General features: G+C 44.3%; 1 protein-coding gene across 1 annotated transcript; it reads left to right on the top strand.

The window, feature by feature from the left end:
* Window positions 1-4,039: 4,039 nt before the first annotated feature.
* LOC130381010 (gamma-aminobutyric acid receptor subunit beta-3-like) lies at window positions 4,040-8,527 on the top strand. Its single transcript, XM_056588431.1, has 4 exons — window positions 4,040-4,043; window positions 4,106-4,353; window positions 5,389-5,463; window positions 8,162-8,527. Exons 1-4 carry the CDS (start codon window positions 4,040-4,042, stop codon window positions 8,525-8,527), a joined length of 693 nt encoding a protein of 230 aa, XP_056444406.1.
* The last annotated feature ends 9,035 nt before the right edge of the window (window positions 8,528-17,562 follow it).

The following is a 17,562-nucleotide window of genomic DNA, read 5'->3' on the forward strand; positions in this document are numbered from 1 at the left end:
AGAGAGGCAGGGAGAGGTGAGAGAGAGAGGACCATGAGAGAGAGAGAGAGATGGAGAGAGAGAGAGAGAGAGGAGAGAGGAGAGGGGGGGGGGGGAGGAGAGAGGGATATGGAGATGTGGAGATATGGAAAGAGGGAGAGAGAGAGACGAGCCAAGGAGGAATGGACAGGATGGGGGAGGTGGTGGTAATGGAGGTAGATGAGGTTTAGATGGTGGAGGCGGTGGTGGAGGTGATGGTGGTGCAGGAGGTGGTGGTGGTGGAGGTTTGGTGTTAGGGATGCGGGGGAGATGGTAATGGTGTGGTGGTGCTTATGTCCTTGGTGGTGGAGGTGAGGAGGATGGAGGTGGTGGTGGTGATGGTGTTGTAGGTTATGTGGGTACCGGAGGCTGATGGAGGCGGAGGAGGAGGGGGGTGGTGGAGGGAGGAGGAGGAGGAGGAGGAGGAGGAGGAGGAGGTGGTGGTGGTTGGAAGGGGGGAGGAGGAGTAGGAGGAAGAGGATGAGGAGGAGGAGGGGGAGGAGGAGGACGGGTGGAGGTGAACGCCGTGAACGATGACATCGCCCGGGGACGCGCCGTAAAGAACAGCGCTGTCGTCGGGTAGGAAAGGGAAAGAATCCAAACCAGCGACCAATCAGGAGCCAGGGGAGAGCGGAGACACGCTCCTCCACTCTGTGATGAATTGACATGCACGTGCACACACACACACCCCCACACACACACACACACACACACACACACACACGCGCGCGCGCGGAGGAGAGGAGTGTGCGCTGGTCGTGTAATGTGGTGATGAATCAGAGTACAGGCTGGGTTGACCTTAGGTAGCCCGGTCCCACTTACTGCCTCACACACACACACACACAAAGGCACAACGTTTATCACACACGTATGGCTCTAACACACACACACACACACACGCGCGCGCACACACAAACACACACACGTTTATCGCACACGTATGGCTCTAACACCCACACACACACACACACACATACGTGCGCACACACACACGTTTATCGCACACGCATGGCTCTGACACACACGCACGCGCACACACACAAATGTTTATCTCACACGTATGGCTCTAACACTCACACGCACGCCCGCACACACATTTAAGACACACATATCCCCCTCACACACGCACCACTCATGTAGGCGCGCACACATATGTTTCTAACACACACACGCGCGCACACACGTTTATCACACACAAATGGCTTTAACACACACACGCACGCGCGTACATACATTGATCACATACATATACAGGCACGCACACACACACACACTTATCACACACATCGCCCTCACACTGTCGCACACAGATGGAAACACATGCATCACACATTGAACACACTTATCACACACACACATTTAACACACTTATGACATACACACACAGGCACACATCCACATACACACAAAGACATTTGTCACACAGACATCTCTCTCACACACTCGCACACAGGTGGAAATACATACATCACAAAGACACACACAACATTTAACACTCTTATCATCCACGTATCCTTCACACACACACACACACACACACACACGCACAAACCCCTTACACACACACACTCGCACACTCTTACACTCTGAAACACACACTCACACACACATTGCCAGACGACCCTTTTAACCCTCACGGTATAGGGGGATGTGGCTCTGCTGATAGATCCCAATTTATTCCCTAGCCCCAGCAGATGCACCAGTAAAGATAGATCTAGCGCACCTAGATCTATTATATGCTTCCTTACCCCCCTATGGTCTCAGAGAGGTCGTGTGTGTGTCGGGGCAGCTCCTGTTTATGTGGTGCCTGGTGCTTCATTTATCATGCAGGACACATAGCCTGGCTTGTCTGTGCTGGGGGTGTGGTTAAGCCCCTCTGTGATTCCGTGTCCGTCGGACGTTCTGTTTGCTGTTCGTTTTACGGTCGCTGCTCGCCCCAGCGTGCCCTCTACACACGCGGTCACGTACACACACAGACACAAACATACATGCATGCACAGACACACACGCACACAATCACACACATGCACGTATACGCAGGCACACACATGCTATCACGCACGCACACACATTGACACACAGACACACACACACAAACATATATGCACACAGACAGACACACACATGCAAACACACACACGCACACACAAACATGCATGCACACACAAACCTGCACGCACACATATAAACAAATAGAGGGAGAGACGCACACAGACATGGACATACCAACACACACATGCATACACACACACGTATAGAGACAGACACGTACACACAGCAACACTTCCACACAGCAACACACACACACACACACACACACACACACACACACACACACACACACAGTAACACACACATGGTAACACACACACACGGAGATAGCACACACAATCAAGGGGGAGACTCACCCACCGACCCACCGCGGGTGAGGTTACCTGGAGCTTGGGGCCACACACACACACACACACACACACACACACACACACACACACACACACACACACACACACACACACACACACACACACACACACACACACACACACAGACACACAGACACAGACACACTATTTAATGAGTTATTTCAGAGCGAAGACCCAAAGGGACTGCCGGATGTTCTGTGCCAGACCATTTGAATTTCAATGAGGCTACGCACATAATCACACACGCGCAAGCACATAAACACACGCACATAAACATACACACACTCGCATAAACACACATACATAAACACACAGACACTCGCATAAACACACACACATAAACACCTACACACAAACACATAAACACACACATAAACACACACACAGACACACACAAAAACACACAGAAAAGCAAACACAAACCTAGAATTTATTAAATGCATGCAGTGTTGCAGCCTTGTTTATTTGGTTAATGGTTGAGGTCAAATTAAAACAAAGAAAGGTAGCTTGTACAAAAAGTATGTATATAATAATATATATACAGTATATTGAGCTGTTACCTCATATATCGCTCTTACTCACACATACACACACGCACCCACACACACGCACAATGCACTCACACATACTCATACACACACTCACACACACACAGACACTATCCACACACACATATATGCAAACACACTACACACTACACACTGCACACGCACATTCAATTACTCCCTCACTGTCACACACACACACACACACACACACACACAAACACACTACACACGCACAAGCCCAGGTATTCTTTCAGCCGACCGACTTAACACACGTCCGAGGTATTACTGCAACAAAGGGAACCTTGGTGCGTTGCCATAGTAACACCTCTGACAGCAGTAGCTGCAGCAGCAGCAGCAGTGATGGAGTGAGTCCCAGGCTTACAACCGGGCAAGGGAAGGTCTCAGCCATTGTTCCCACAGCTCCAAGTGGGGGAAAAACACTGGTTTACTGTTCGACTGGGTGCGGCATCTTCTATTGATGAAACAGACCAATATACAATCATAGAAATAAATCGATCGATAATCAATGTTATTAAGGGTTAGTAATAAAATAAAATATATACACATGCTTTGTGCGTTCGATCATGTGTTTCCCGTTGTAATGTTTTCCGTTGAGGGTTTGTCATCCTTTGTGTGTGTGTGTATGTGTGTATTTGTGTGTGTGTGTAACACTCTTCAGCTCCCAACGGCCATGGCCTCCTTGCAGTAACACTCCTGTACAGAGAGGGCACCAGCGCTCTGTCTGCCCGGCCACTGCATGTGTGCTAGTCTAGGTTTTATCCTTTGCATATCGTTAGCCTCATAGCATAATAGCCCAAATATTAAAGGTTCACTTTGTAATTACAATAATACAAATGTATTATTAAAAATAGAGATTATAAATGATAATGACGTAGTTTGGAAAGAATAATGTAGACAGTAAGTGAACCGACTGTACAATTGTTGTCAACGTAAGAGAACTCGTCATGAGAAAAAGTGCTATTAGAAGTGACAATGCTAGACGCTGTATCGGTATATACTCGGTATCGGTATCGATGCTCATGTTCAGGCATGGGTATCGGGAAGGAAAAAAAAAAATATCGGAACATCTCTAGTGAAAACCCGTTCTCCCTCCAGGCATCACCACGGTGCTCACCATGACGACCATCAACACCCACCTGAGGGAGACGCTCCCCAAGATCCCGTACGTGAAGGCCATCGACATGTACCTGATGGGGTGCTTCGTCATGGTCTTCCTCGCCCTGCTGGAGTACGCCTTCGTCAACTACATCTTCTTCGGCCGCGGGCCGCAGATGCAGAAGAAGCTGGCGGAGAAGGCGGAGAAGGCCAACAACGAGCGGGCGGCGCAGTACGACTCGGCCCGGGTGAGTGGCGGGCGGACGGGCGGGCGGGGGTTGGGGGGGGGCTGGCGGCTGATTGGATGAAGTACTGGATGGACGCGATCTTTTTTCCCGTAGGATAAGTCTGGGATTCTTACCTCGGATTGGTCAGAAGGGCTTTCCTCCAATTGGTTATGGTAAGGGTTAGGGTGGAGGTAAGGGTTAACCCTAACCCTAAACCTAACCCTATCCCTAACCCCAAACTCCTGCAAACAGCTAAGACTAATCAAAACACAATGTAAAGGAGAGCCCTTCTGACCAATCAGAGCCTAGAATCCCAGACTTATCCTATGGAGGAACATATCGCTGGATGGACGGGTGGATGAGGAGGAGTGATCTGAAACTAAAGGTGTGTCGTTTCATTTCTTGCAATGCTCAGGCCGATGCTTTGACTGTCGGTGATGTATTTTTCTGTGTCCTTATATCTTCTCAGAATGTACTGTACTGAATAATCGATTATGGAATCGCTATTACACCCGATTTTAGGACACACACACTGTGGCCTAGTGCGGCCTGCTTGGGTCAGACCACGGTAACACACATCGCACGTGTCCCTACCAGCGACACGTTGTGCTATCGCCGACCTCTAGTTATTGCTTTTGAAAGAGGAAGAGGCATTATCATGCCCGACAAACCGTAGAAGCGAATCGGCTCTCAGAAACAATCTTCAACATGTTTTTGGACGCCATAGCGATACAGCGATGCAAAACCCGTTAACAAAAGATGTTGAGCGAAGTGGTGTGTTGATAATTCTAGATTATAAATGATAACGATAAATTTCTGATTCCTTTCCGGTCATCATTCAAATAGAACAAGTGCCGTGAGTAGTTAAAGGCTAGATGCTGTATTGGTATACACTCCGGTACCGGTATCGATACTCAAGAATCGGAATCAGTATCGGGAAGGAGACATAAATGGTATCGGAACATCTCTAAAATTCTTCCTGCTGCTGGAGTAATGCTGGAGCTCGATTGGCTGAATATTTAACCCCCCCCCCCCCCCCCCCCCCCCCCCCAACAGGAGGCAGGTAGTCGGGCAGTGTCCCTAAAACGGTCCAATCAGGTTAGAGGTCTTCGACACTCTCGCTCGGTGAGTGTCAAATGAGGAGCCCTGCCTCAAACAGGGTTAGGTTTGGTCTTCCGTCCGTCATTCCGTTTCTTGCTTGCCCTCGTCCATCGGAATGCGTCGCGACATCTCCATAGCGACATCGCTACGGTCGTGGTCGAAAGATTCAATGCTCAATCTTTTCAGACTTTATCTCCATTTTCAAAGTCAACCCCCCCCCCCCCCCCGCCTCCTCCCCCAACCCACATCTTCAACAACAGCAGAAGTCGACGCATGAGACTCGTCCATTTATTCTGTTATGGATGTGTCGTGTTTTTCCTCTCTCTCTCTCTCTCTCTCTCTCTCTCTCTCTCTCTCTCTCCCCCCTCTCTCTCTCTCTCTCTCTCCCTCCTGCTCTCTCTCTCTCTCTCTCTCTCTCTCTCTCTCTCTCCCCCCTCTCTCTCTTTCTCTCCCTCTCCCTCCCGCCCCTCTCTCTCTCTTTCTGCATGGTTCCTCTATGAATAGTGCGCGGTTCTCAGCCTCTCCATTGTTTCTCCTCATTGTGTGAAGGATCTCGCCGTCGTCTAGAGCCGTGCCATTTCCCCAACAAAGCTGTGTTCTGCTATCGGGGCCGCAGCCTCGATCAGACGCTGGCAGAAACATCTAGAAGGCGCTCCACTCTCGCCGGTGGAGGGAATCCCCAGAGGTTGCATTGTCTCATCGGGCCTTCGAAAGCTTCTGCGTTTATTTACGACAAAAGATTTAATTCCCCTACGCCCCCCCCAACAGTGTACGACGAACAAAAACGCACACGTGCGTGGTGAGGCAACGCAACGGCTTGTAAGCCTTCAACTGTTTTGTTTTTTAATTGAAAGCACAACATTATATTGTAGGGTGTTAGCTAGCTCGATTATCAGCTAGTTACCTAGCTCGATTATCGGCTAGTTAGCAAGCTTACTAGCTCGGAGCAGCCGTCCGTGATGGATTAATCGAAAAGATTAATCCATCCTAACCTCACATCTGACAATCTTAAGGCAGGCATAAATCAGCTTCAGTTTGAAAGAAAAAATATAGATAGCTATGCTTGGAATAAATATATATATATATATATATATATATATATATATATATATATATATATATATATACATAGCTTAGCTATGTTCAGGTAGCTTAGATAGCTTAGATAGCATTCTGAATATTGGTTAGGTAAAAGCACTTCACAATTTATTCTATATAGTACCAGTATATTGTATATATAGTTCTATACTGTACGCGGCACACTATAGTATATGTACATATATATATATATATATATATATATATATATATATATATATATATATATATATATGTATTCAATAGGTTGTCGCGTTCTAGGGAGCAAGTAGCATTAGCCCGGACATCCAGCTAGCCGCGTTGAAGGGCGTTATGTGGTGGTTATGAAACGTGTCGGTGTGGAACCTTCCAGAGTCATCGCACTGCATCACAAATCCAACATTTCTTAAAATGTTGACCCCATGGTGCATGATCATCCACTGTCCCCTCTCCCTCACCCAACCCCCTGCTGTGGCGAGCTGCACCTCCATGCCAGACATCTCATTCTCAGACTCATAGGCTGCACGTTGCACTAGGGCCACTGCAGACACCATAACACACAACGCACACCACACCATAACACACCACACCATAACACACAACACACACCACACCATAACACACCACACCATAACACACCATACACACCACACCATAACACACCATACAATAACACACCACACCGTAACACACCATACCATAACAAACCACAACATAACACACCACACCACACACACCACACCATAGCACACCACACCATAACACACCATAACACACCACAACAAAACACACCACACCATAACACACAACGTTAAAAAAAGTTGTGAAAGTTATTAGAGCAAGAGGAACCTTCTTTTGAAAGGCGGCAATGTCCAGATGACCTCTGGCGTGGTCCTTTTGAAAGTCCGTCAGCGCAGACATTTCAAGTGATCAGAGTAAAGTTGATGATGAATTAATGAATTAACTGACATAGGAACAGACCAATAAACTGACACAGAAACAGACCAATTAATTAACCAATTAACCAACACATGAACAGACCAATGAACTAACACATGAACCGACCAATGAACTGACACATGAACAGACCAATGAACTGACACATGAACAGACCAATTAACTGACACAGGAACAGACCAATGAATGAACCAATTAACTGACACATGAACCGACCAATGAACTGATACATGAACAGACCAATTAACTGACACATGAACGGACCAATTAACTGACACATGAACAGACCGATGAATGAACCAATGAACTGACACATGAACAGACCAATGAACTGATACATGAACAGACCAATGAACTGATACATGAACAAACCAATTAACTGACACATGAACAGACCAATTAACTGACACATGAACAGACCAATTATCTGACACAGGAACAGACCAATGAATGAACCAATTAACTGACACATGAACCGACCAATGAATGAACCAATTAACTGACACATGAACAGACCAATTAACTGATACATGAACAGACCAAGAAACTGCCACATGAACAGACCAATTAACTGACACATGAACAGACCAATTATCTGACACATGAACAGACCACCGAACACACACCCCACCCAACCACTGAGCGGGCCCCGGCACTGACCCTGCCCGCCCCCCACCTCCTTGTCCCCGCCCAGGCGGAGTCCCACGGCAACGTGCTGCTGACCACGCTGGAGATCCACAACGAGGTGGCGGGCGGCGAGATCACCACCAGCGTGGCGGACATCAGGAACTCTCAGTCCATGGTGCAGCTGGACAGCGCCGCCTCCTCGCACATCCAGTACCGCAAGCAGAGCGGGGGGGTGGGCCCGCGCTCCGCCCGCCGCCACTCCCTGGACCGCGCCGCCGCGCTCAAGCGCAGCCGCCTGCGCCGGCGGTCGTCCCAGCTGAAGATCAAGATCCCCGACCTGACGGACGTCAACGCCATCGACCGCTGGTCGCGGATCATCTTCCCCTCGGTGTTCTCCCTGTTCAACCTGGTGTACTGGCTGTACTACGTGTGAGCGGAGATGAGCCCTACGCCGGGTTCTATTCTTTTGTTTGAAGCGTGTTTGTTTTGTTTGTTGTCGTCTGTTTGTTTGCATTGTTGTTGTGATTTTTTCAATTTTTTTATTTTACTTTCTTTTTCTCTTTCGTTGTGTTAAACTGCTGAGGAAAATGCACACTGTAATGATTTGGGAAACACAAAACAGACTGGGAAAGACTGTTGTTGACGCCCGGACCAACTTGTCGTTAAATATTCTTTTTATATATTTGCGGTTCAAGAATCCTTCAGAGGGTTCTCGACTTTGTCTGTTTGTTTATTCGGTTGTTTGTTTCCTGAGATGTTTGTACTGTAATTGGGACTTGTTAATATCACAGCCTGCAATTTTGACAAATTCCAATTCTTAATGAATAGAGCAATGCACAGCCAGCGAGTAAACAGAAAATACTTTAATTGCAAGATGCAAAACTATAGAAAATACCAACAACAGAAGCCTAAAAACTTCTGAATTCTGTTTTCTTCATGAAATAATGACAACACGAAACACATGAAAAAAAAACAACGAAAATGATGGAAAATGAATTATGGACAGACATTCCAAAAGAGCCAAAGCCATGGATCAAACGCATAAGTTTGACTGGTACCCTATGCAGAGTGAATGCATGCAATGGTCAGCCATATTGGAATATTAATACTTCCCTGCCTTTGGTTTTACATAGTCTTTCAAAGTGCAGGTAAGAAGTTTGTTTTTTCAAAGGAATGGTTTTTTATGTGTATTTTTTTGTGTATAGCATTGATAGTATATTTGCTATGATGGGTGATCTTTCGAAGGGTCTTAATCCAAACGTTTATTTAAAGTCAAGGATCTTGGCCACTATTCAGGATGATTGTCTCTCAGGTTTGGGATTTTGCTATTGGGTGTTTTTCAAATTTGTGACATCATTTTTTTAATCATTTGAAACTAAAGCACAAAAAGTGATTGAAACTGCAGTTTGCTTCACTCATCCAATAAAACATAATACAGCTTTTTGAAGATTTAGCAGGACATAATTGCACTCTATTTCCGACTTCCAATTTTCATCAAATTCTTATAGAAAAAATATCTTTCATTAAGAAATAGTATTTGCTGCCAAGGGATGTGAGCCAAGAATTTGCTCAGTGCAAGAAATATTCAAATATTTTTGTATACTGTCTCCAGGTTTATGTTTTTCATTTCTATACCTGCCAAGTGTTTAATTGTAAGAAAAAAAAAAAAGTAACTTTCTATTGTTTCTCAACTCTCCGGAAAAGATTGTCTGGTTTCTGTATCTCGGATGTGCATAGTGGAGGGAAGATAGGCATTAATTGTACATAAAAGTACATAATTGTGTACATACATTTACATATATAAATATATTCAGTGTGAACAACCAAAAATGAAAAGACAAAAAATAATAATAAGGACAGCATTGCATATTCATTCTGTGATTGTCTGGCTCACTGACTCTTCAATTGTAAACGTCGGACTCTTTAGCTCAAAAAATAAACCATAGTGATGCTAATTAAACCTACTAACTATGGCTTGAGTTCAACCATAACCACACGTATAAGAAAATGACTTTCTTTGTTCATGTCTGAGGCACATTAATCACATTCTTGTTAAATCACACCAATGCCCATTCAATGTTGTTCACCCTACAATGCAATGCAAGTGGATTGAAACGAGCGTGGACCAAAACAGCCCTGCAGTGGGTCTGTTGAAAGATAAGCACATACACCAACACTGAATGTATCAGTTATTGTTTTCACGGCAGAGGACAATGAGTCATGGTCGTCCATTTTGGTTTTCTTTTTTTAACGTTTTTACCAAATTCAGAATGTAACATGCTCTGTTTGTCCCTCGAGACAGCGTCACATGAATAAGAAAAACAATGATGGTATACTATATGAAGCAGACGATGCATGCCTGTGTGTATGTGTGCATGAGAGAGACAGATAAATAGATGTATAGAGAGAGAGAGAGAGAGAGAGAGAGAGAGAGCAGCAACCACAGACAGTTCATCAGAGGAGATATTTACTGTGCGATGAAGCTGTGTGGCTCTAGATTAATTCATTTCTGTACTGTACGCTATTATGATCAAAGGTCAATGTGTGATAGTATTGCGGCAGTAATAGTACTCTTGTTCGGCTCTTATCAACATAAACTGTGCCAGTCCGCCACACTGTCTGCGTGAAGATGTGAATTTGGGTCCTCGCAAATGCTCAAAAATGTGTGTTACAAACTTGTGTTACAGACAAATACATAAGCTGGGTTGTACACAGAGAAAGATATTTTACTACTATGCTACTTCAGCGCATTTTAAGTGAGACTGTAACTTCCGATCGTACGAATGATCGACTACGTTGGCCTGCCCAGGTTGTTTTCGCCGATCGGGATCGAATACTTTTCATTGATTTTATTTTCAAACAAAACAAACTGTACATTCCGGTTGTTTCCGATCAGTCGGCCGTCTGAGAACTGAATGTATCTTGTTCGGACTGTTGCCGCAGCTCTCCTTTTTCGGTGGGAAAACCCGAAATGTCTCGCACTGGAAATGACGTGTTTGGATTTGGAACAACGAGATGTGGGGACAGAAACCTCCTTCCTTATCTGATTCACAGAAATGTGTTTTCACCTCGGTTTCAAGTGGGGGGCTCAGGTGGACGTCAGTTTCCCCTTAATTTGTACATTTCCAGGCAACAAAAAAAAAAAGCGACACGTTTTTATCGTATTATTTACTGTGTGTGGATACTCTTTCTGCCAAGTCGGGGATGACTTGACCTTGGTGACCGAATCTCCTGGTGGAAGGTCACAAAATCATATTCATGGCTCTTGCGAGCGAGCGAGAGACAGCGCAGTGGTGTGATGTTATTGCTTGGGACAAGGGGAAGAGTATTTATTCCCAAGATGTAACCGGCCACTCGTGCATAGTTTTATAGTAAGCCGTAAAACCTACTTAATGTCGTATTGGTTTACGGTGCTGGGCTTCACAGCTCATAACTGAATAGGGGTACTGTATCCCCTAGGACAATAAATCAACAAATCGACCGAAAACTATCGTCCTGAGTAGGAGATCCTTGCATTACTTTGAAAGCATATCACAGATTTTCTACCTGTCTACTTTCTCTGATGAAGTTGCTTTTCATTATTATACATGATAATTCGTGGTTAGAGACATTTTTGTGCGAAATATTTTAGAAAATGTATGTAATGAACTCCTTCAAAATTTTTAATGCATGAACTCAAGATTAATTTTTTAGAAAGTAATTTTAATAAATTAATATATCTGTCCAAAACATATGGATCTAAACGAGTTGCCAACCTATGGTGTATGGATGACGCCACACCAAGGGAGCCTGTTGTAAAAAGAAAAAACAATGCTAATAAGAACATTTGAATGTGAAACGTTGCCACAACTTGTGCTTAGGTTAAGATTTAAAAAAACTGTATCTCTCTGTATGTTTATCTTTAACCCTTTTCCAATAGATTACCATGTGACACCATCAAATAAATAAAATACATTGTAATTGGTGCCTGAATTTGTCTGTTGTGTTCCATTATCATCCAGTCATTGGCTTTAGCACGCAAGCTACAAGCTAATAACTCCTCAGGAAAAGCTGGAACAAATTGCAGAGGCTTATGTTGGCTAGCGTCCATTAATGCCGTTTAATGCCTCAATAACCAGCGGTAGGCCTATATTTTGTTGGGAGCTATTTCGTCCCATTAACTATCTTATCATCATTACTGAAAGGCTATTGCGCCCGGGAGATTAAAGAAATGCAGTGTGTGCACAAAAAGGTGTGAAGGTGTTTGAAAGGACTGACACATCAGGATACACTGGAGTCAGTTTGGGCGTGGTTTGAACGTTCCGGTCAGGGTTCGCAGGTGATACTAAACTTCTGTCGTTGCAATTCCTTTGCGATATATTGCGTCTAGGACAGAGGAGACTTCTAAATGCAAAAAAGCACACAATAGTTGTAGACAATTAACTTGTTTTTTAATTAATGCTTTTAAAATGCGGCCTGCGATAATTTGTAAAAGAAAATGCTTTTCTAGAAATGTTAACTACACATTTAAGCTTTGTGTTTATTTTAAACAAGCTCTTTGTTTTATAAGGAACTGAATAATATGACACTTGTATAATCTCTAAAAGAGAGGAAAGTTTTTAACAACTACTTTTCATGCATTTTGTTTGCCTTATTTTAATTAGCATATTGCGAGAGTCTAATAAGACTTTAACTCCAGTGTTGAGTTCACAATAACACAAAAAACGAACAGTAGCCATCCAAGCACATCGTGGTGTAGCTGTGTGGGTGTATAATAAAATACAAACCCTGAAGCTTTATGCTGCGCCCTCTCCCTGACCCCTCCCCCGATCATTAATCATACAAAACTCCCTCGGGGCCTGCCTTCTATAATGTAAACGAGGGAGGCCCCGAGGTAAACCGAGCGGGTCTGTCATCACACTAATCGTGACAGAGAGTCAGCACTTTTCTATTCCAAGGTTTCGGGTCAAAGTGAGGTTCGGAGTCGCCTCTTTTTTCCGATAATGAGGAAAATCAAAGTGTAGAAGTGTTTGGCATGTCGAGGCCTGTCTCAATTAACAGGGAATTAATGGAGGGCTGGAGGTGGGGGCAATTAACGCCCCACAGAGCGGCTGGCCAAGAGTGTTCTGGACAGGGCAGTTTACAGAGTGGACAAACTCACACAACAAGCATCCACAGCCATCCGAGGATCCTACTCTTTTCAGCTATCGGGTTTGTCATTTGGCTTGGATGACATAATATGTTTACTATTTGCTTAGAACGATTTGACAAACAGGCAAACGTAGAAATAAGCCAACCAGAATGAGTACACGTTTATTGTAATTCCACAGTGTCTTTAAGAGTATCCGGAGGCCAATGCTCAGAAAAGCGTTCATCCGGGGAATAACGGGAGGACCAAGAAGAGATCCCAGGGGTACGCCACTAAGGATAGAATGTTAGTCCCCTACAGCTATAGCTAGCTAGAGCTATAGTTCTGTGTCAAGGCCCAGGTCACTGGGGCATTGAAGGGCAAGCGACCGGAAGACCGGCAACAGCTGGGCTGTGTTTCTGACTCACTGGAGGGTGCAGCGAATATCAGAAGTGCTGCTGAGACAGTGGGGGGGTGAACAACTGTGTTGTGGAAGCAGGTCGTGAGGGAAATGCCGTTCCTCCACGTTTCGTACGCTATCTGCCTCCACAACAATTCAAAGAAAAAACGATATCAAAGAGAATTAGGTAATTCTTGAAAACAAGGATACATTCAATTACCATTAATTAATGAAGTGATGGGCATTTTTAGCATAGGGACGAAGGCTAGTGGGTCAGGGTAAGGGTTAACCCTAACGCTATAATAATTGTGTAACAAAAATATGTAAATGATTAACTGACTAAGTACATTTCTAGCAAAGTAACTCCAATATAAATTATATTAATTTATTCTACAACTTTCAAATATTTAACTTCTAAACCTTACATTATTATGGATTATTACACGGCTCTTCTCAATGCTGTAGACTGCTCCATTCACTTGCATGGGCCTTCCCAACGTTCAGCTGTCAATTATTTTTGTTTATGCTCCGTTCACTTGCATGGGCACTTCACAACTTCCGGCGGTGAATTATATTTGATAATTCAACATTGCCCAGTATAATTGACCGCTGTCAAGGTAAACAAACAGATCTTTTCCCGTTTGCCATTTTAATCTAGATTAATTTTGGAATTAATCTAGATTAAAAAAATATATATATGCCCACCACTAATATAAATATATATATAGGTTAATACAGATAGATGTGTACAGTATGTGATGGTGTTCCTACCTCTGAGAATATGTTCAATGATTGACTTTTTTTTTGTCTTCGCTGATCCTTGACTATGAAAGCACTTCCTGGGTTGTCTGATCCATTCATAGCCAATGTAGTTCTTGTAATATCAGGCAACTAAACAAGCACATATTCATATTCCAAATGCATTATGAGCATTGTTCGTAATTGGAGGTGTCACGTGATCATACCTCCGCTCAGGAAACGCCTGGTCGGATGTGAGGTGACAAGAAAAAATGTGGTTTATTTTTAATTGATTTTCCTGTACACCCCTGGCGATAAACAATCAATCTGGGAAACATACGCAAGAGTTCGGACTTAGAGAGTAGTTGATATACAAACTAATCTGTGGCCACTGAGCAGGTAGCGGTCAGACATGCCGAACTCAGACACCGTGGAATCGAACCCGGGACCTCTTGACTCAAGAAGCATGCACCTCACTCCCACCATCACTCCCGCTACGTCCCTCACTCGCTCTCATCCTTTTAATTGGCCGAGAGGATCTGTGTCGCTCACACGGGGAGCGAGCGTGCTATTTTTAATCTCCTTGTTGTTTGAAGTCATTCACACCAAACAGCAACCCCCGCCTTCCCCCCTCCGAACTGACTGAAGGGAAATGGGACACACATAAATTAGAGAAGGGAGCCATTGATTGTTACAATGTTAAAGTTGGTGTTTTGTTATCAGAGCTCATTGTTTTGATGTCCGTCCCGTCGTGCATACAGGGAAGTATAGTACACTGTATACTATATAATATTGCAGTATAATATTATAGTATGTTGTCGTATAGTGAGCTCTTAGTGAACTGTGTTTTGCATACCGGAATTAGGATTATTAGGAATTAGGATTCAGTTTGACCAATAAGTGTGTATGGAAATATGTATATATATAGATTCCATAGCACAGCAAACCTAGCGTCAAAACAATAGCACTAATTTATACTTTATTACTTTATTATTTGACCTCGGAAATGTAACAAATTGAAACTAAGATGTCCCTATGTGCACAAAAGCCTGGAGCAGGCGAGGAATGTCACTCAACTGGACCAAAGGTCAAGTTCAACGACAGTAAATTGCAAATCAAACCACAATTCGACTAAAACTTGAAAAAATATTTCAGATTTTAACCAAATGCGTTTCATAACTGTATAATCGTAGTAACATGGCATCAGACAATTAATGTTAGCAGATATGTATCTCCAACACACCTTAGCAACAGTGGAAGAATTAGCTGCAAGAATAAGGGTTTTTAGTCTGTGGAAAAACGTGTTATCAAAGACTGTACGAGTCCACACGATTGGCCCGAATAAACACAGAGAAACAACAGGGCAACGAGGGCCGGGAGAGAAAATCACTGAATGAATTCTTTCTGATGTCTTATTGCTCTCTTCTCCTCTCCCTTACTCTCTCCCTCTCTCTCTCTCTCTCTCCTCGTCAGCCAACTGACATAGTTCTGTTTTCAACGGCAGCATAGCAACGTCTGTGAGGAGCCGCCGGAGACATGGAGATGGAGAGACCGGGTGAGTGAGAGAGAGACAGAGTAAGAGAGATAGAAAGAGAGATAGATAGAAATAGGGGCAGCGATGGGAGGAAGGAGACAGAGAGAGAGAGAGAGAGAGAGAGAGAGAGAGAGAGAGAGTGTGAGTGAGTGAGTGAGTGAGTGAGTGAGTGAGTGAGTGAGTGAGTGAGAGAGAGAGAGAGAGAGAGAGAGAGAGAGAGAGGAGAGAGAGAGAGAGAGAGAGAGAGAGAGAGAGAGAGAGAGTCTATTGGAGCATCAAAATAGGGACTCTGAGGTTTGGAATACATTGACTTTTCAATGTCGTTTTTTAATGATGCCTCTCCGTTATGTGAACCCGATGACACACAACGAGAGAAGAAAATAGTCCTCTTTCCCCCCCCCCCCCCCCCCCCTCTCTCTCTCTCTCTCTCTCTCTCTCTCTCTCTCTCTCTCTCTCTCTCTCTCTCTCTCAATCTCTCTCTCTAGTCTTGTTCCGTCGCCTTCTCACCTTTCTGAATAAAACTGTCATTCTTAAACACACACACATGCACACACAAACACACACACACACACACACACACACACACGCACACACGCTCCTCTCCTCCGAGAAAAACGCTCCCGTAGATCAATTATGGTGGCGTGCGGGTCTGACGAGGCGGTCATAATCACGGTGCCGCGCTGCCGTGTGTGTGAGTGTGGGGGTGTGTCAGTCTGTCTGTCTGTCTGTCTGTCTGTCTGTCTGTCTGTCTGTCTGTCTGTCTGTCTGTCTGTCTGTCTGTCTGTCTGTCTGTCTGTCTGTCTGTCTGTCTGTCTGTCTGTCTGTGTGTGTGTGTCTGTGTGTGTCTGTGTGTGTCTGTGTGTGTCTGTCTGTGTGTGTGTGCGTGTGTGTGTGTGTGTGTGCGTGTGTGTGTGTGCATGTTAGTGGGTGTTTCTACGCATTGGTTCCTGTGTGTGGGGGTGCGTGTCCTGCATTTGTATATGTGCGTGCTGGCGTACCCGCAAGTGTGTTGCGTGCGGAGTGTGTGTGAATGGAAAATATTACGCAAAGTGATTCGACCATAATGGCTTGAAAGCACTTAAAGCACTCAAAAGCAGACTGTTTTAAAAGCAGTCCATTTTTCCTAACAATGTTAAGATCGGCTGTGATCATATCGATTCACCCGCCTCAGATCACTGAAAATGATTTCAAAATAAGAGCGCCTTGAGTTCTAGGCTTGGTCAAGGATAACATGAGATAATGTTGAATATCCACTCCATTAATTGGTTCTGATGACCACTTAAATTTTGGATAATACCCTTAATTAATCTTTTTGACAATATTTTTTGGAGCAAAAAAAATCCAAAGCAGCATCGTTAAACCACACAAGTCCAGGGCCATTTTCTGAAATCAGGCCTTTATCAGAACAAACACATGCCCCTCTTTGACTGAATTACTTCAACATACAACAGATAAATCAACATTAAAAGTTTGAAAAATAGGGTTGAGTAATATCTCTAAGCAAAAATTAACGACAAAATATATTTCTAACAAATGCATAGGGGTATACTGTATTTAATATAAAGTTCTGTGTGGAAGACGTCGTACTACATGCTACATAACTGAAACATAAACTTGCTTTTGGCGCCCTCTGCTGGGGACCCCGCGCATGTGCGGAGCAGGGGACATTCTGCACCCAAGGTGAAGGAG

Source organism: Gadus chalcogrammus, chromosome 4 (assembly GCF_026213295.1).
Source record: "Gadus chalcogrammus isolate NIFS_2021 chromosome 4, NIFS_Gcha_1.0, whole genome shotgun sequence".
NCBI classification, from domain to species: domain Eukaryota; kingdom Metazoa; phylum Chordata; class Actinopteri; order Gadiformes; family Gadidae; genus Gadus; species Gadus chalcogrammus.